We start from the raw sequence: 21,249 nt of genomic DNA on the forward strand, positions 1-21,249 counted from the left end.
CTAAGGTGTATATAAACTTCCGACTTCAACTGTATCCCTGGTATTCCTGATTGTCGGGCTAACTAAACAAACATGCTTTGTTTATAAATGCTGTCTGATTGTTGGAGTGTGCCACTGGTTACCCATGAATAAAAATAAAATTATGCCATCTGGTTTGTTTTATATAAGGAATTAGACATTTTTTATACTTTCACTTTTGATACTTATGTACATTGTAGCAATTACATTTACTTTTGTATATATACTTAAGTATATTTAAAACCAAATACTTGTATACTTTTACAGGGTGACTTTCACTTGTACGTGAGTCATTCTCTGTTAATTAAGATATCTTTACTTTTAGAATGGGGTACTTTTCCCACAACTTACAAAAAGTATGTTGGCCACTGGTTAAACCTTGTTAATTAATGTAGAAAAAAAACTCCCCTTTATCTTTACTAATCGTATTGTGCTCAATTAACTTCAATACTTGAGAGAGAGTACTAGGCTAAACCTCTTGGAAGAGGAGGAGAGAGAGAGAGTTGGAGGAGGGGGCTGCGCCTTTTGGCATCTCCCCCACCCCTATCTCTTTACACGACTACCGAGTGCCAACCCGTCTAGTTATTCCAGGAATGTGTTGAACATGGCTGCCACGATGAAGGCACAGAAAACGGGACTGTTAGAACTTCGAGTTACCGTGGACCGTTGGATCCGTGTATTAGCCACACTTACGGAGGAGACTTTAACCGTGAGCCCCGGAGAGGTCGCCGAAGACATAGTTAAACCCAACCCAACTCCTGCCGGTGCCATTAACGGAGACCCAGCCAACCTCAGCTCCTCTCCGGTCCCAGAAACAATCACCAACGTTAAGCGCACGGTGCGAGTTACCAAGCAAGATGTGGGAGGACTTGGAATTAGTATTAAAGGTAGGTTCAGTGTAGTGCGTAATCAAATGACACTCTCGAAAACATGTATTTGGTCCGTTTGTTTATTCAAGTTTAACAATGTAAGCTACTCGATACTTGCGTTGGACTTTACTAAAAGTAAACGCGGAAAGTACCAACTTCCCTCACCGAATACTTAAACCCTTCGAAGGTCAGTAATTGGGTTGAAGTTTTTCCATGGGTTTTTTCTCAATTGGATGGTTCAACTCCTTCGTCCTCTTTCCTCAGTCCTCTCGCCTCCTTTTGAAGGTAATCGAGGAGAGGTGGCGAGAGTGAACGTGGGCGAAAATGCGCTTGTATGAAATGAAACTTGGTTGAGTCAGGCACATTTAATTTACAGGTTGGAATCCCAAAATAAATGTGTGATAAGTGATACAAAAATAAATAATAATACTTGTTGTGCAAGACATTTTATAAATAAAATGATAAGTAGCATATTGTTTTTAAACGTGTACATGCTTTTCTCCTCACACAAAACAAAAACTGATTCAAATTAGGTGTGGCAGATTTAAAAACAATTCCAGGAAGGACTTGGGTAGGATACACATGACTATCATAGATGAAAGGTGTCTATCCAGGCGGGGAGGACACTCTTCCATTCGCTTAATAATTGAGAAAAGGCCATGCTGTAGTGCACTAGACTAGGCTGTTTGTGATAGCCTAAGTTTTTCAACAGCGGAACCTTTTGAAAAAACATCAAACTGTTCTCGTCAATAAAGCCATTTGAAGCTATTCAAGTAAACTGTGCAACCAACTCTATTTCTCTAAATGTTATTTTGATGACTTGATTCTCTCCCTAAACATGTTATGATCGGGCGACTATAGCCTACCAATAAAGTTTGTCAGGGTGCATGGTAATTTCAAGAGAAAGGTTGCCTATCTGCCATGCTGCTGTGCAATAATGGCATATAGTAAACTCTTCATATAGAAATAAGAGCTGATGTTAGACAAGCACCACTGTGAAATAGTTACATGATGTCATGGGAGGAGAAATGTTGCCTAATGTTGTCCCATGGGAATAAGTCTGCATGTCTAATTGAATTAGGACATCTATTTATTAGGTGACCTGCTTTTCTTTTAATTATTGTGTTCACAAGTTATTACCAACATCAAAATGTCTCCATATACACTGAATGTACAAAACATTAAGAACACCAGCTCTTTCCACGACATAGGTGAATCCAGGGGAAAGCTATGATCACTTTTTGATGTCACCTGTTAAATCCACTTCAATAGGTGTAGATGAAGGGGAGGAGACAGGTTTAAATAAGGATTTTTAAGCCTAAAGACAATTGACATGTGGATTGTGTATGTGTGCCATTCAGAGAGTGAATGCGTAAGACAAAATATTTAAGTGCCTTTAAACAGGGTATGGTAGTAGGGGCCAAGAACTGCAGCAGTACTGGGTTTTTCACGCTCAACAGTTTCCTGTGTGTGTCAAGAATGGTCCACCACCCAAAGAACATCCAGCCAACTTGACACAACATGGGCCAGCATCCCTGTGGAACGGTTTTGACACCCTGTAGAGTTCGTGGCCAGACAAATTGAGGCTGTGCTGAGGGCAAAAAGGGTACAACTCAATATTAGGAAGGTGTTCCTAATGTTTTTCACACTCAGTGTATCCCGTGGTCTTTTTGGAGTATTCCACTGTCAATGTTACGGCTCAAACCTGTGATTAGGAAACAAATCATCTCACTGCTTCCTGCATGATATGCGATGGAAAAGCAGGTCAACAAAAAAAACCTTGGGGCACACCCTTTAAATCTAATGTAGCCTCATGAGTATTTATTGTACGCCATTGTAGTGTACACATGCAATCAGATAAGGCGATGGAACATGCTTTTAGGAAAAGCAAGACTTTTGAGGTCTCAAGAAGAAAATAGAGTTATTTCTAAGAATTACATCCCTACTCCTGTTTGTGCTTAAGATGGTGTGTGCTTGTTTGTCTGTTTTGTTTGTGAAGAGCAGTAGCGGTGTGTGGGTAAAAACACTGGGGAAGCCAAGCCAGAAAAAAAAGCCATATTACAAGCGATGTGTTGTGATAACTGTGTTGTTTGCTCGATAACCTGTTAGTTCATATGCCTCGTGCCATGATATATAGGCATAAGGCCAAGACAAAAGAAAACACAGTGGCAGAATAAATTCAACGACACCTTTGTTTCATCACAAAACCAGAGTGCAACCTCTGTCCAGTGAAGTCCACAAAGCATATTGCATGTAACAAACAGTTACATGATCTACAGCAAGGTCAAGCAAGTTAACGTCTCCGACATTTTCAGACTAATAAATAACTATTGATTTAGAACCATGGAGAGTTACCAAGTCAAGTCGCAAAGAAAATAGGAGCTGCCTCCACTAGTCCAACGCCATTTCAACTTCAATATAATCAAATCACCTATGCTTAGTCTAATACAGTGACAACTACAAGATACCAAAAATAATTTAGTCCAATCAACGTAAGCTAAATATGATGTGACTGTCCATGGTTCTGATTTGTGTGTGTGTTTTCGTGCGTGCATTTGTGCAAGTAGAAAAACATGTTGACTCACCCTACTTGTAGAGAAATGCCAATGCCATCCTCCTCCCTTTCATGTTGACCAAACGGTCTATGACTCTGTCATACACTACACGCTTTTATTTTTTGCATTTGCATTTTTAGCTACCTGGCTAAAATGCTTGCTCACTAGCCTAACTTCCTTTCATGCAACGTTGGCTAGTTAACGTTAGCCTTCTACATCTAGTTACATATTGAACTTCCATGCTCTCAGGCCATGGGCACAATGTACGAATTTATGGTTGTATCAGAATCGCCATTATAATCATTGCCCAGAATGGAGAATTAAGTAAAACCCTATCTCCATCCATGGCTTATTTAGGAAAGGACCAATTTTAGCAAGCTAGCTAGCCACCGGGTCACAACAACACAAAGCGATGCAACAATTCAAGTAGTTTCTGTCAATTACATATTGCTCTCTATGTGATGTGATTCGATTGAAGCCAAATCCAATCTGGCTTCCCTTGACACTTCTTCTGGGTGCGCTAGGACCATTCACAGTTGAGCTCGCTCAGTTTAGCTCAATGCTGATTGGCTATTATTTTATACCTTTTTTAATCGAGGTAGGCCAAATGCTTGCTGGCTTCTCTTGCGTTCAATGTTACGGCGGCAGCAATGTCATACTCTTTTTGACCAGACAGCATCACATAGTTGGCCTGCACACATAGAGACAGAGGGGTGCTGTTTTGCTCACTCAGATGCTCTCCAGTGAGAAACATTCAGCCTCTTGCGAATTTAAGGACAATTATGAAACAGAGTGACGTACAGTGGCTTGCGAAAGTATTCACCCCCCTTGGCATTTTTCCTATTTTGTTGCCTTACAACCTAGAATTAAAATTGATTTTTGGGGGTGGTTTGTATCATTTGATTTACACAACATGCCTACCACTTTGAAGATGCAAAATATTTTTCATTGTGAAACAATACTTTGTAGAGGCACCTTTTTCAGCAGTTACTGCTGCAAGTCTATAAGCTTGGCACATCTAACCACTGGGATTTTTGCCCATTCTTCAAGGAAAACTGCTTCAGCTCCTTCAAGTTGGATGGGTTCCGCTGGTGTACAGCAATCTTTAAGTCATACTCCAGATTCTCAATTGGATAGAGGTCTGGGCTTTGACTAGGCCATTCCAAGACATTGAAATGTTTCCCCTTAAACCACTTGAGTGTTGCTTTAACAGTATGCTTAGGGTCATTGTTCTGCTGTAAGGTGAACCTCCATCCCAGTCTCAAATCTCTGGAAGACTGAAACAGGTTTCCCTCAAGAATGTCCTTGTATTTATCTCCATTCATCATTCCTTCAATTCTGACCAGTTTCCCAGTCCCTGCCGATGAAAAACACCCCCACAGCATGATGCTGCCACTACCTGTAACGATTGTCTTCCTCTTCTGATGAGGAATAAGAAGGATCGGACCAAAATGCAGCGTGCTACGTGTCCATGATAACTTTAATAACTTAGAACACGAGAATATTCTCGACGAAGCTGATTCTACACTCCAAGACTGCTTTCATCACGTGGACTGGGACATGTTTCGTATTGCGTCAGGCAACAACATTGACGAATACGCTGATTCGGTGTGCGAGTTCATTAGAACGTGCGTTGAAGATGTCGTTCCCATAGCAACGATTAAAACATTCCCTAACCAGAAACCGTGGATTGATGGCAGCATTCGCGTGAAAGCTAAGGTAACTGAGCTAAACGACTACCGCCCCGTAGCACTCACTTCCGTCATCATGAAGTGCTTTAGGAGACTAGTCAAGGACCATATCACCTCCACCCTACCTGACACCCTAGACCCACTCCAATTTGCTTACCGCCCAAATAGGTCCACAGACGACGCAATCTCAACCACACTGCACACTGCCCTAACCCATCTGGACAAGAGGAATACCTATGTGAGAATGCTGTTCATCGACTACAGCTCGGCATTTAACACCATAGTACCCTCCAAGCTCGTCATCAAGCTCGAGACCCTGGGTCTCGACCCCGCCCTGTGCAACTGGGTACTGGACTTCCTGACGGGCCGCCCCCAGGTGGTGAGGGTAGGCAACAACATCTCCACCCCGCTGATCCTCAACACTGGGGCCCCACAAGGGTGCGTTCTGAGCCCTCTCCTGTACTCCCTGTTCACCCACGACTGCGCGGCAATGCATGCCTCCAACGCAATCATCAAGTTTGCGGACGACACAACAGTGGTAGGCTTGATTACCAACAACGACGAGACGGCCTACAGGGAGGAGGTGAGGGCCCTCGGAGTGTGGTGTCAGGAAAATAACCTCACACTCAACGTCAACAAAACTAAGGAGATGATTGTGGACTTCAGGAAACAGCAGAGGGAACACCCCCCTATCCACATCGATGGAACAGTAGTGGAGAGGGTAGTAAGTTTTAAGTTCCTCGGCATACACATCACAGACAAACTAAATTGGTCCACTCACACAGACAGCATCGTGAAGAAGGCGCAGCAGCGCCTCTTCAACCTCAGAAGGCTTGTCACCAAGAACACTCACAAACTTCTACAGATGCACAATCGAGAGCATCCTGGCGGGCTGTATCACCGCCTGGTACGGCAACTGCTCCGCCCACAACCGTAAGGCTCTCCAGAGGGTAGTGAGGTCTGCACAACGTATCACCGGGGGCAAACTACCTGCCCTCCAGGACACCTATACCACCCGATGTTACAGGAAGGCCATAAAGATCATCAAGGACAACACCCACCCGAGCCACTGCCTGTTCACTCCGCTATCATCCAGAAGGCGAGGTCAGTACAGGTGCATCAAAGCTGGGACCGAGAGACTGAAAAACAGCTTCTATCTCAAGGCCCTCAGACTGTTAAACAGCAACAACTAACATTGAGTGGCTGCTGCCAACACACTGACTCAACTCCAGCCACTTCAATAATGGGAATTGATGGGAAAGGATGTAAAATATATCACTAACCACTTTAAACAATGCTACCTAATATAATGTTTACATACCCTACATTATTCATCTCATATGTATACGTATATACTGTACTCTATCATCTACTGCATCCTTATGTAATACATGTAGCCACTTTAACTATGCCACTTTGTTTACATACTCATCTCATATGTATATACTGTACCCTTGCCTATGCTGCTCTGCACCACCACTCATTCATATCTTTATGTACATATTCTTTATCCCCTTACACTGTGTATAAGATATTAGTTTTGGAATTGTTAGTTAGATTACTTGGTTATTAGATTACTTGGTTATTACTGCATTGTCGGAACTGGAAGCACAAGCATTTCGCTACACTCGCATTAACATCTGCTAACCATGTGTATGTGACAAATAAAATTTGATTTGATTATACCAAAAGAACAAAGTGCAGAGACAACGACGGACAGCTGTCCCTGATTGAGAACCAGACCCAGCCAAAAACAAAGAAATAGAAAAAAGCACATAGAACGCCCACCTTAGTCACACCCTGTTCTAACCAAAATAGAGAATAAAAAGCCTCTCTATGGCCAGGGCGTGACAGTATCCCCCTCCCCCACAAAGCCTGACTCTAAAGGAGAGGGTCCGGGTGGGCCTTCTTACGGTGGCGGCTCGGGTGCGGGATATGGACCCCGCAGCGGGTCCCGGGCTGAAGACCCCCGTAGATGGCGCCTCTGGACTGAGGGGCGCCTCTGGACTGAGGGGCTGCGATTCTGGCAGCTCCAGAGTGAAGGGCGACTGGCAGCTCCTGACTGATGGGCGGCTCTGGCAGCTCCGGACGGGAGGGAGACTCTGGAAGCGCCGGACAGGCGGGAGAACCTGGAGGGAGGAGACGGAGAGACAGCCTGTTGCATGGGGCTGCCACAGGACCCACCAGGATGGACCGGGCTGTGGGGGAGCACTGGATCTCTGGTGCGCAGCTTTGACACCACTCCTCCAGGCTGGATGACCACTCTAGCCCGGACCCTCCAGAGTGCAGGCACAGGTTGAACAGGGCTGTGTGGGAGCACTGGAGATCTGGTGCATACCACTCGCACCTCTCCCTTAGACTCAATGCCCACATTCCCCCGGCACGGGCGGAGCGCAGGCATAGGGCGAATTGCGGTGCCCCGGAGACACAGCACGCAGCGCCGGCGCAGGATATCCTGGGCCGAAACGGCGTACCGGAAACCAAAAACGCTGAGCTGGCACAACACACCCTGGCTGGATGCCCACTCTCGCATGGCACTTGTGGGGGGCTGGCCTATAGCGCTCCGGGCTATGAGTGCACACTGGTGATACCGTGAGCTTTACCGCATAACACGGTGCCTGACCAGCACTACGCCTCTCCCGGTAAACACGGGGAGTTGGCTCAGGTCTATCGCCTGACTCCGCCAATCTCCCAGTGTGTCTCTCTTGCCTGTTGCGCTGCCTTACCTCATATCGCCGCCGCTCAGCTTTTCGCTGCCTCCAGTTCTTCCTTAGGGCGACGATATTCCCCAGCCTGTGTCCAGGGTCCCTTACCGTCTAGTATCTCCTCCCAAGTCCAGGAGTCCAGAACCCTCTGCTCCTGGTTACCACTCTGCTTGGTCCTTTGGTGGTGGGTAGTTCTGTAATGATTGTCTTCCTCTTCTGATGAGGAATAAGAAGGATCGGACCAAAATGCAGCGTGGTACGTGTCCATGATAACTTTCAATAACTCAGAACACGAGAAATTACCAAAAGAACAAAGTGCAGGAAAGAAATGAAAATCGAAACAGTCCCGTATGGTGCAAACACAGAAATGGAAAACAACTACCCACAAAACCCATGTGGACAAGAGCTACCTAAGTATGGTTCTCAATCAGAAACAACAACAGACAGCTGTCCCTGATTGAGAACCATACCTGGCCAAAAACAAAGAAATACAAAAACGTAGAAAAAATAACATAGAACGCCTACCCTAGTCACACCCTGGCTTAACCAAAATAGAGAATAAAAAGCCTCTCTATGGCCAGGGCATGACACTACCATGCTTCACTGTGGGGATGGTGTTCTCGGAGTGATTAGATGTATTGGGTTTGCCCTAGATATAGTATTTTCCTTGATGGCCAAAAAGCTACATTTTAATCTCATCTGACCAGAGTACCTTCTTCCATATGTTTGGGGAGTCTCCCACTTGCCTTATGGCGAACACCAAACGTGTTTGCTTATTCTTTTCTTTAAGCAATGGCATTCTTCTGCCCACTCATCCGTAAAGCCCAGCTCTGTGGAGTGTAACGCTTAAAGTGGTCCTATGGACAGATACTCCAATCTCCGCTGTGGAGCTTTGCATCTCCTTCAGGGTTATCTTTGGTCTCTTTGTTGCCTCTCTGCTTAATGCCCTCCTTACCTGGTGCGTGACAGGTTTGTTGTGGTGCCATATTCTTTCCATTCTTTAATAATGGATTAATGGTGCTCAGTGGGATGTTCAAAGTTTCGATTATTTTTTTATAAATCCAACACTGATCTGTACTTCTCCACAACTTTGTCCCTGACCTGTTTGGAGAGTACCTTGGTCTCCATGGTGCCCCTTGCTTGGTGGTGCCCCTTGCTTGGTGGTGCCCCTTGCTTGGTGGTGCCCCTTGCTTGGTGGTGCCCCTTGCTTAGTGGTGCCCCTTGCTTCGTGGGGTTGCAGACTCTGAGGCCTTTCAGAACAGGTGTATATTTACTGAGATCATGTGACAGATCATGTGACACTTAGATTGTACACAGGTGGACTTTATTTAACTAATTATGTGACTTCTGAAGGTAATTGGTTGCACCAGATCTATTTAGGGGCTTCATAGCAAAGGGGGTGAATACATGTGCACGCACCACATTTACGTTTTTTAAACAAGTTATTTTTTTCATTTCACTTCACCAATTTGGACTATTTTGTGTATGTCCATTACATGAAATCCAAATAAAAATCGATTTAAATTACAGGCTGTAACGCAACAAAGTAGGAAAAATGCCAAGGGGATGAATACTTTCGCAAGGCACTGTACCTGTGCTCAGTTAAAACAGCAGCAAAGCTGGTTAGGAAAATTGCTCAGTATAGCCAATGACAATACAGTGCCAGTCAAATGTTTGGACACACCTACTCGTTCAAGGGTTTGTCTTCATTTCTTCTATTTTCTACATTGTAGAATAATAGTGAAGACATCAAAACTATGAAATAACATATGGAATCATGTAGTAACCAAAAAAGTGTTAAACAAATTTATATTTGAGATTCTTCAAAGTATCTACCCTTTGCCTTGATGACAGCTTTGCACACTCTTGGCATTCTCTCAACCAACTGCTTGAGGTAGTCACCTGGAATGCATTTAAATTAACAGGTGTGCCTTGTTAAAAGTTAATTTGTGGAATGTCTTTCCTTCTTAATGTGTTTGAGCCAATCAGTTGTGTTGTGTCAAGGTAGGGGTGGTATACAGAAGATAGCCCTATTTGGTAAAAGACCAAGTCCATATTATGGCAAGAACAGCTCAAAGAGAAACGACAGTCCATCATTACTTTAAGACATGAAGGTCAGTAAATCCGGAAAGTACAGTTGCAAAACCATCAAGAGCTATGATGAAACTGGCTCTCATGAGGAACGCAACAGGAAAGGAAGACAGAGTTACCTCTGCTGCAGAGGATCAGTTCATTAGAGTTAACTGCACCTCAGAAATTGCAGCCCAAATAAGTGCTTCACAGAGTTCAAGTAATAGACACATCTTAACATCAACTGTTCAGAGGAGACTGTGTCAATCAGGCCTTCATGGTCAAATTGCTGCAAAGAAACCACTACTAAAGAACACTAATAAGAAGAAGAGATTTGCTTGGGCCAAGAAATATGAGTAATGAACATTAGACCGGGGGAAATCTGTCCTTTGGTCTGATGAGTCCAAATTTGAGATTTTTGGTTCCAACCTCTGTGTCTTTGTGAGACGCAGAGTAGGTGAACGGAGGATCTCAGCATGTGTGGTTCCCACGTGAAGCATGGAAGAGGAGGTATAATGGTGTAGGGATGCTTTGCTGGTGATACTGTCTGTGATTTATTTAGAATTCAAGGCACACTTAACCAGCATGGCTACAACAGTATTCTGCAGCGATACGCCATCCCATCTGCGTTGCGCTTAGTGTGACTATCATTTGGTTTTCAACAGGACAATGACAATTTTTTGGTTCTACATGATTCCATATGTGTTATTTCATAGTTTTGATGTCTTCACTATTATTATACAATGTAGAAAGTAGTAAAAATAAAGACAAACCCTTAAATGAGTAGGTGTGTCCAAACTTTTAACTGTTACTGTGTAAAATGCACCATCATTAAACATCAATGGTTGTGTTTATCGTGGCTGTTGTAAATAATGCAATATAATAGAGAATAAATGGAGATTTACTTCCTGAAATGTCTGCATGTATACATAGACCATCTCATTGCTCTGGCAACCTGCCCAGGACAGTGGTCCATTTTGATAGACGGCCTGGACCTACTGCAATGCAAAATGCTTCACCGTTTGGCAGGAATGATGTGTCTGGTGTTGTATTAGTTTCAGCTCCCTTTTACAAAAGGAGTCCCCCTCATGACATAAACATTTAATGACATAAAAAAAAATTGCGGCTTTGAAAATCAATTGGCACTGTTTAAATAAGTGAAACCGACCACCAACCGGTGACTCCCCACTGTCTCGACAGAGTGGTGCTGCCACGTCAAGCCGAGAGAGAGCGAGCAAAAGGCAGGAGGCGGCCAGCTGACACCACAATGCGAACAGCTGACAAGAAGATCCCAGAATGCAGTTGTCATTGGCCTGAGATGAAAGCTATTTGATGGCAGTGGAGCAGTCTGTCTGGGATGTTTATTTTCAGAAGCCCACCCTGGTTCGGTGGAGGGAGGCATGGAGTCGACCTTGCGTTTGGACCAAAGTGCCGAAGTGCATTTAAGGCCGAATAGGTTTGAGGCCTAAAGTTTGTTTTGACACCATTATACTGTACGATAGGTAGAAGGAGACTGGTGTGTAGAAATTAGTGCACAACTCAGATGTTCAGCTCATGCAACAAATCGTATGTTAAATAGTTAGTCTGTTTGAATAAGCATTGGTGCCCTCCTTTTCTGGTCTCATAGACTAGACGTAAATGTAAATCCGAGACACTCAAATTAGTATTATATGTTATGTTACATTTGGTATGGTTACATAAGACCGATGTTTTGCCTTAAGCAAAACGGAAGTAGGATGGTTGGTTGGGGTGGATGGGCAGGTGTATAACGAGAATGTCGAATCTCATAACGGACAACATTAGCATGTTAGCTAATTAGCAACTTTTCAACTACTTACTACTTTTTAGCTACACTAAAGAACAAAAATATAAATGCAACATGTAAAGTGTTGGTCCAATGTTTCATGAGCTGAAATAAAAGATCCCAGAAATGTTCCATATGCACAAACGCTTATTTCTTTCAAATTTTGTGCACAAATCTGTTTACATCCCTGTTAGTGAGCATTTCTTCCTTGCCAATATAATCACTCCACCTGACAAGTATGACATAAAAAGAAGCTGATTAAACAGAATGATCATGACACAGGTGCACCTTGTGCTGGGGACAGTAAAACGTCACTCAAAAATGTGCAGTTTTGTCACACAACACAACGCCACAGATGTCTTCAAGTTTTGAGGGTGCTTGCAATTGGCATGCTGAGTAATGTGCACCAGATCTGTTGCCAGCGAATTGAATGTTCATTTCTCTACCATAATCCTCCTCCAATGTCGTTTTATAGAATTTGGCAGTACGTACAACCGGCCTCACAACCGCAGATCACTTGTAAACATGCCGGCCCAGGACCTCCACATCCGGCTTCCTCACCTGCGGGATCATCCGAGACCAGCCACCCGGGCAGCTGATGAAACTGTGGGCACAACCGAAGAATTTCTGCAAAAACTATCAGAAGCTGGTCGTCCTCACCAGGGTCTTGACCTGACTGCAGTTAGGCATTGTAAACGACTTCAGTGGGCAAAGTGGGCCACTGGCATGCTGAAGAAGTGTGGTTTTCACGGGTGGGTACAGGTTTCAACTGTACCGGGCAGATGGCAGACCGTGTGTATGGTGTCATGTGGGCAAACGGTTTGCTGATGTCCACGTTGTGAACAGAGTGCCCAATGGTGGCGGTGGGGTTATGTTATGGGCATGTATAAGCTATGGACAATGAACAATGGCAATTTGAGTGCACAGGGATACCGTGACGAGATCCTGAGTCCCATTGCCATTCATCTGCCGCCATCACCTTATGTTTCAGCATGATAATGCACGGCCCCATGGCACAAAGATCTGTACACAATTCCTGATAGCTGAAAATGGCCCAGTTCTTCCATGGCCTGCTTACTCACCAGACATGTGACCTATTTAGCATGTTTGGGATGCTCTGGGTTGACGTGTACGACAGCGTATTCCAGTTCCCGCTAATATCCAGCAACTTCGGATAGCTATTGAAAAGGAGTGGGACAACATTCCATAGGCCACAATCAACAGCCTGATCAACTCTATGCAGATGAGATGTGTCGCGTGAGGAAAATAGTGGTCACACCAGATATTGACTGGTTTTCTTATCCACACGCCTATCTTTTTTTAAGTTATCTGTGACCAACAGATTCATATCTGTATTCCCAGTCATGTGAAATCCGTAGGTTAGGCCATAATCCTTTTGGTCAAAATGTGAGATTTTTGTCGCTGTGTCTTTGAGACAGTAGGTGAATGGATGATTTCCGCATGTGTGGTTCCCACCGTGAAGCATGGAGGAGTTGTGATGATGTGGGGGTGCTTCGCCGGTGACACTGTCTGTGATTTATTTAGAATTCAAGGCACACAACCACAGCATTCTCTACCACAGCATGACTACCACAGCATTCTCCAGCGATACGCCATCCCATCTGGTTTGCACTTAGTGGGACTATCATTTGTTTTTCAACAGGACAATGACCGAACACACCTCCAGGCAGTGTAATGGCAATTTGACCAAGGAGGGTGATAGAGTGCTGCATCAGATGACCTGGCCTCCACAATCACCCAACCTCAACCCAATTGAGATGATTTGGGATGAGTCGGACCGCGGAGAGAAGGAAAAGCAGCCAACAATTGCTCAGCATATGTGGGAACTCCTTCAAGACTGTTAGAAAAGCATTCCAGGTGAAGTTGGTTGAGAGAATGCCAAGAGTGTGCAAAGCTGTCATCAATGCAAAGGGTGACTACTTTGAAGAATCTAAAATCTAAAATATATTTTGATTTAACATTTTGGGGGTTACTACATGATTCCATATGTGTTATTGCATAGCTTTGATGTCTTCACTATTATTCTACAATGTAGAAAAAGTAAAAATAAAGAAACTCAAATGAATGTGAAACCTTTGACAGGTACTGTGTATACTGTATATATATTTACAAGAAATATATAGGGGGGATTGGAAATTATTCCGACAATTTAAAAATAAAAATAGTAATAGAAGTGTGATTTATTTCTTTTCCGAATTTCACATATTCAAGTTGATTGGCTTAAATGCAGTTTATGACATATAACCCAATATTGCGTATGGTCTATGATTTGTTCATGATCTAATCTAAAAGTCTATTTGGAGTTTGTTCCTTGGTGATTTCAATTTGGTGATGTTACAGTCTGGGTTTTCATTATCTGGTAGTTCTATTTTTACAATTGAATCACCGAGGATATTTTTTTTCTGCTCTCGCCTCCCACACAATTCACCAGGCGTCAGAATCTCAGTTTGGTGGCCAAAATTTCTGCATCTCAATCACTGAACGAACAACCATCAAATGTCACACTGGCGTGCAACGCTAGCCCCACTCAGAAAAGGCATAGATAATGTTGACAGCGGAGGGAGTCGCAGTCTGTGCCGATGCCACTGTGATTGAGATGCATGGGTGTGTAAGCCCCGGCATCTTTTATTGAGGGCACCTGGCTCTAGTCTCAGGCATGAATTAAATCCGTAGAATCGCCCGTGGGAGCCAACCTTTGAAATATATATTCGGAGTTAATTTGATTTAATCCTCTTTCGGAACATTTCTCAGCCACCCCAAGGCCAAGACCCAACTGGCACTTGACATTATTGACAATATTTCCCATGAAGGGCCCTCTGGAAGTGGCAGATTCATCAGCCTATGAACTGACCTTCATTATCCTGTTAGAGAGAAGAGACTGCAGCCGGGCAAAGTGGATGACTGGTGTCCTCGTATTCTCTACAACTGCAGTCTAAATGTGAAACATGTCCCTTGCTCAGCTTTTCAAATTAAACCGTTGAGCACTGTCGTGGATGATGCAGTCTTATGTACTTACTATGAACTCTGAGTGACAGAACAATCTAGTCAGTCTCAAGAGTACCTACACCCATGGAGCAAAACATTCTTTGTGCATTGCTACTTTCCTTTCTCTTAAACAACGTTCAACAAACTTTCGAAGATTCCCAAGAAATACTTCAAATGTTAGTCACTAGTATCAGATCCACTGGGCAAAAACTTGTTGAATCAACATTGTTTCCACGCCATTTCACCCCAACGAATCAACGGGAAAAGGTGATTGGATTTGCAAAAAGTTTGAACCTAAATCCAATGCCATGGTGAAATGTTTTGTTGATTTCACGTTGAACTCGCGTTAGTTGACAACTCAACCACATGTAAATGTGCCCAGTGGGGAGGGACTTACTTTAAGCCCTAGGATAAAGCGTATGTATTATAATCCTGTAGACCACAATATTTTATATTCATACCCCATCATATTCATGCACAATCTAAGCCCTGTAACCATCTGGTTTTGTAGTTTGTACGTGAAGCGTACTGTGTCTCATTGTTATGAACTGAGCCAATGCCATGTGCTCTACTTTATGAAAAAAAAAATATTTAACCTTTATTTAACTTGACAAGTCAGTTAAGAACAAATTCTTATCTTACAATGACGGCCTACTTTACAGGTGGAAAAGAGAACAAAATGCCCATTCTCATCTCGAAGATCTTCAAGGGGTTGGCGGCTGACCAGACGGAGGCCCTGTACGTGGGTGACGCCATCCTGTCGGTCAACAGCGCCGACCTCCGGGACGCCACACACGACGAGGCTGTGCAGGCCCTGAAGAAGACGGGCAAAGAAGTCATCCTAGAGGGTAAGCAACACCAGGATATTAAGGCATGGCCGGTGTTCCAGGAATTGTTCTAGCATGACCAGGTCAATTATCGACACTGGTGTAGAGGTTCAAACCCTGAATTGCATGGTGTGTATTGCTTTGGTTCTCTTATAGCCATGAGTCAGATTCCTTCTCCTTCAGTGAATTAGAAGTAAGATGAATTGTGAGTAAGTGAACAGTAAGTAGCAAACAACTGACAAGAAATAGAAAGGTCTCACTTAGAGGAAAACTGAGAACACTGAGATACAGCGGTCCGTAGTTTTATTTTGGGGGCCGTAGAGCGGGCTTATCAGAGTCGATCCTATTGAAGCAAAAATAATGGCTGCCACAAATCTCATCAGAGCCCATCAAAACGTCTTGGATAACTGACAATCCACTCATTAGTTCTGTAACTGTTTCATCCCGAAATGAGATCCTGTCAATAAATCGGGAAACTTCTGGAGACTTCTAGGCTGCCGGTCAGCACTGCGGGGGAGAGATGTGGAGAAAGTCCTGGAGGGGATCCTGTAGGTTCACTGCTCTCTGTCTGTTACACAGGCCAGGCAGCGCCCACAGCAGGTGAAGGGAAACAGACAGTATTGAATTGGAGATGAGGTCTTTAGCTGCAGGGAGTGGGATTAATAGAAGGCTTTCATGTTGTCCATCGATTGCGTCACAGCTGTTCTCTCCCAATCTTTTATGCACATAAAGAAAATGCACATCATTGGTCAGAGCTGGTGTTCTACGCTCTACAACATTGATTAAGATTGTGCTAATGCTCTAGAAGGAGAGCACAATATCCACAAGAATAGTTTTGAGTGGATTTCTGTCATGTTTAGTCAGGCTGTAAACCTCTCTGGTCCAGTCTAGATCGCCCACTGAGACATACAGTATACAGTGGGTGGATAAACCAGTTTATTGATGCGAGGCAGACAGACCGTCAGAGGAAATGTTTTCAGACCCTACGGCTAAGTCTCGCAACGCTACAGTGCTCTACAGCCCGGCAGTCAAGCAGATGAAATCACTCTAAATCCCTCTGCCCTGTCAACACTAGAGCAGAAAAGCATTGATGTCAGACAGCTCATCCACCAGGCCTGTGATCATTAATGTCAGAAATCATTTCGTAGGTTACTCACCCCGAGGGAACAGACTTGGCAGCAAATGGTGTCGCGAGGTTTTGGGACTTTGCAGTGGGGGAGGTTATTGAGAGGTTTTTGTTGTGTCTGGAATTGCACCTGCAGCACCTGCATTATCCACCGGTTTGTAAACAACAGCGCTAAACTGTAGGTAGTTCTGTTGTATTGTAAAGTTCACAGCAGAGAAGCTGTTTGGCACCTTTGATAACAGTCTGACTTCTATGACTTGGAAAAGAAAGAAAAGTACTCGTACGCTGCCTCTGTGCTCCACTTAACAATGGACTTCCATAGCTATCCATAAAGTTCAATCAGATCATCTTGATCGACCTCCCGGGTGGCGCAGTGATTAAGGGCGCTGTACTGCAGTGCCAGCTGTGCCACCAGAGACCCTGGGTTTGTGCCCAGGCTCTGTCGCAACCGGCCGCGACCGGGAGGTCCGTGGGACGACGCACAATTGGCCTAGTGTCGTCTGGGTTAGGGAGGGCTTGGCCGGTAGGGATATCCTAGTCTCATCTCGCACCAGCGACTCTTGTGGCAGGCCGGGCGCACGGTGTTTCCTCCGACACATTGGTGCGGCTGGCTTCCGGGTTGGATGCGAGCTGTGTTAAGAAGCAGTGTGGCTTGGTTGGGTGGTGTATCGGCGGACGCATGACTTTCAACCTTCGTCTCTCCCGAGCCCGCACAGGGGGTTGTAGCGATGAGACAATATAGTAGCTACTAAAAACAATTGGATACCAACGAAAAAGGGGTCAAATTATTATTATTTTGATCGTCTTGATCGTAAAAGCTCCTCCATATGACATCTTTGGGAACTTTTTTTTAATGGTTGGGAGTATTTAAATCACTTCACTAAATACAGTGCTGAACTAAATACAAAGACCTCACTTCCACACATTTAGCTCAAACACCTCATTATGAGCCATTATAATTCCACTCGAGCATTTGATCACAGCGTGACTGTTTTATTAGAAATAATTACGTCTAGAATTGGTATTAGATTCAAAAACAGGCATATGTGTTGTTTACCCGTTATGCCTAATGAATGCTTTTAATGTTGCTCATGTCAAACTTAAGCTACAATTGACATTTTATTTGTATCATTTACAACAGCTATCCCTATTTCAAGCCTGTAGTATGTTACTGTTGATTATTGTACCACGGAGTTCATGATAATATGTAATGATAATGTGGTCTAAGACAAATGGCATAATGGACAAACATTACTACATTACATTACTTACACATATGCGAGGAGTGTAGAGGTTTCAGTGGAGAGTAGAACGGCTCTTTAGTATATTCCTGTCATTCCTCCATCAACGTGGAAATGGAATAATCAATCCTACTTGGGGACATAAACACCTGAGAAGGTCAGATACATATAACAGCAAAGCATCACAGATAAAATTAGTAAGCCGCAGCTGGTTTTCATTTCCTATCTGAGTTAACATGGTGTGTGTGAGAGAGAGGGGGGGGGGACGGCCCCTGATGTGGGCATACTTCGTGTCCACACCCTGTAGGCACACACCTGCAATATAATATCATATAATACAATATATTCTTACTACTTTATTGAGACTGCATTCATCGCTGCCAATGGCCATCCAGGCACCATCTCCACACAGTGAGAGTGAACCAGGGGGAGAGAGTGGAACAGTGGAAGCTGCTGAGGGAAGGACGGCTCATAATAATGGCTGGAATGGAGTAAATGGAATGGCATCAAACACATAGAAAGGAGGTGTGTGATAACATTCATTCAGCTCCAGCCATCACCACAAGCCCGTACTTCCCAATTAAGGTGCCACCAACTTCATGTAAGTATGGAAGCATGCTCCACATGGCAACCAGGCCTGACTGGGTGTCACAGGGGGTGGCTGGGTGGCAGTGAGGTGACACTGTGACATGGATAGGAGATAGAGACAAAGTGTGTCTGTGTGTGTACACACAGCTTACATACACAGGTTTGTGCAGTGTTTTAGTGTGTCTTCGTGGGAGGTTGGGTGGGCAAGATTGCTCATGGTGCACCATGTGCTGTGGCGTGGGGCAGAATACGAAGCTTCTAGGGTAAGGAGATGGACAGGGAAGAGCTCTCCCTAAACCCCAGCAGACCAGTAAGCTTCAGCTCCTTAGGTGACACCTACATAGGCCACCGTGTAAAAAGGTTTGGCATGTGTCCCGAAAGGCCCACTACTACCTACTTAGTGTACTACATAGGGAATAGGGTACCATTTGGGACATAACCTTGGTTACTGCTAATGAGATAATAAACAGCCTACCGGTACATGTATTCAGTAGAGACCAACAGATGGGGAAGTAGCGAGAAAGTGTGAGAAAATTTGGCAATCGCAGAACTGTTCCTCAACTATAACCACGTGTATGATGCCAATGCAGACGTTTTTTTAAATCTCAGTATCAAATCATTTCTGGGTAGTAATTAAGTACCATACTGTTTTTTTTCATGGTCAAAAATAAATAAAAATAGCTTTCGAGCAAAGATAGATCCCTAGGACTGTCTGAGAGTGGGGAGGTGAAAACCGAAAACTAGCTGTTATTGGCATTGAGGTTTGGAACTCATTTTCTTATTGGTCTGTTAACTAATTTACCACTTGGCAATGTCACCAGGCAGGCCAAAACTCCATCCCACCAAAACAAGCTGAAATTTCAGGCATTCTTTTCAAACAACTCTTACACTAAAATGGTATTATCATAATTTTCATAATTTCAGGGGGTGAAAAGTTTTTTTTACTGCGCTGGGCCTTTGTCAGGCTAACTTTCAGTTGAATTTTACTGGGCCAGTCTCTGGCAATGGCAGTAAATCCGTGGGTGAAATGTGCTGGTGCCCACTGCCAAGCCATTTAACGAGGCACACTGGTCACGACTGACAGAGCGGCCCAGCCAGCCTTCACACATAGCTAATGTGGCTCTGAGGACAGTGTAGACCAGGCTGTGAAATGTCGGCCATTGAAGCATTACACTGACAAGGCAATGACAAATATCTCTGGAGCTATTGCAACCACAACCCTGTGCTCCTTGAACTAATCGGGCACTTGAAAAGTCCCTCTGTGTTCCTCTTTATTTGAGTGTGTGTGTGTGTGTGTAAGAGAGAGAGAGAGTGTGTGTGTGTGTGTGCAAGTACGTGCCTCTGAGTAGTTTACAAAAATGTGTGTGTGCATGTGTGCCTTATGAGTAGTTTAGTGTGTATGTGTGTTCATGCCAAAAATGTGTGTGTCTTTCTCAGTCCACATGACAATGATGCTAATATGGCCTAGCCACGTGTGTTTTGTCCAACAAATAAGGCTGAGGGGCTCAAGCATCTCTGTGACATACACAGCTTCCCACAGTGCCAAATTCCCCCCTGGTCCTCCATGTTCTTCTCAGAGTTTGTAACGATCGTTGTTGGAAGGATGGTCGGACCAAGATGCAGTGTGGGGTAGGTTTTTATTATCATTTTTATTTATGATAACCGGCACAAAACAAGAAAGAAAACAAGCAAACGTACAGCTTTGGAGGGCTAAAAAGCAACAATACAAAATCAAGATCCCACAAACAACAGGTAGAAAAGGCTGCCTAAATATGATCCCCAATCAGAGACAACGATAGACAGCGGCCTCTGATTGGGAACCATACCAGGCCAACATAGAAAAGAAAAACCCACCCCAGTCACACCCTGACCTAACCAAAATAGAGAAATAAAAGGTTCTCTAAGGTCAGGGCATGACAGTGTCCCCCCCCCCCCCAAAGGCTGCAAAACCTAACTCTATGGGGGAGGGTCCGGGCGGCCATCTAGCCTCGGTGCCGGCTCCGGTGCGGGACGTAGACCCTGCTCCGCTCGCGGATCCGCCAGCTTCGGTGGTGCCTCTGGTGCGTGGATCGTCGTCGGAGGCTCCAGACCGTGAATCATCGCCGAGGACTCCGGACAGTGGATTGTCCCCAGAGGAACTGGACCATGGATCGTTGCCGGGGACTCCGGACTGGGAACCGTCGCTGGAGGCTCCGGACTGGGAACCGTTGCTGGAGATTCCTGACCTTGGATCATCACTGGAGGCTCCGGGCCATGGATCATCACTGGAGGTTCCGGGCCATGGATCATCACTGGAGGCTTTGGGCCATGGATCATCAATGGAGGCTTCGGGCCATAAATCATCACTGTAGGCTTCGGGCCATGGATCATCACTGTAGGCTTCGGGCCATGAATCATAACTGGAGGCTTCGGGCCATGGATCATCACAGGAGGCTCCGGACTGTGAACCATTGCTGGACGTGCCGGACTGTGAACCATCGCTGGAGGTTCTGGGCTGCAGACTGTCGCTGGAGGCTCTGGACTGGGAACCATCACTGGAGGCCTGGTGCGTGGAGCTGGCACAGGATGTACTGGGCCGTGGATGCGCACTGGAGGTCTGAAGCGTAGAGCTGGCACAACGCGTCCTGGACAAATGACCACCTTCGCACAGCAAGTGCGGGGAGCTGGCACAGGACACACTGGGCTGTGAAGGCACAGTGGGGACACAGTGCGTAGAACTGGAAAACATGGCACCTGAACGGTGACCAAC

At 44.8% G+C, this 21,249-nt stretch overlaps 1 protein-coding gene across 2 annotated transcripts in view; it reads left to right on the top strand.

The window, feature by feature from the left end:
- The first annotated feature begins 533 nt into the window (after window positions 1-533).
- LOC135539572 (alpha-1-syntrophin-like) overlaps window positions 534-21,249 on the top strand; it is a 68,945-nt gene continuing 48,229 nt past the window's right edge. For both annotated transcript variants that reach the window (XM_064965519.1, XM_064965520.1), the window contains exons 1-2: window positions 534-905; window positions 15,381-15,566. In XM_064965519.1, the coding sequence (XP_064821591.1) occupies window positions 623-905; window positions 15,381-15,566 (469 nt within the window). In that variant the 5' untranslated portion in view covers window positions 534-622. The remainder of the gene's footprint in view (window positions 906-15,380; window positions 15,567-21,249) is intronic.

This window comes from Oncorhynchus masou, chromosome 5 (assembly GCF_036934945.1).
Source record: "Oncorhynchus masou masou isolate Uvic2021 chromosome 5, UVic_Omas_1.1, whole genome shotgun sequence".
NCBI classification, from domain to species: domain Eukaryota; kingdom Metazoa; phylum Chordata; class Actinopteri; order Salmoniformes; family Salmonidae; genus Oncorhynchus; species Oncorhynchus masou.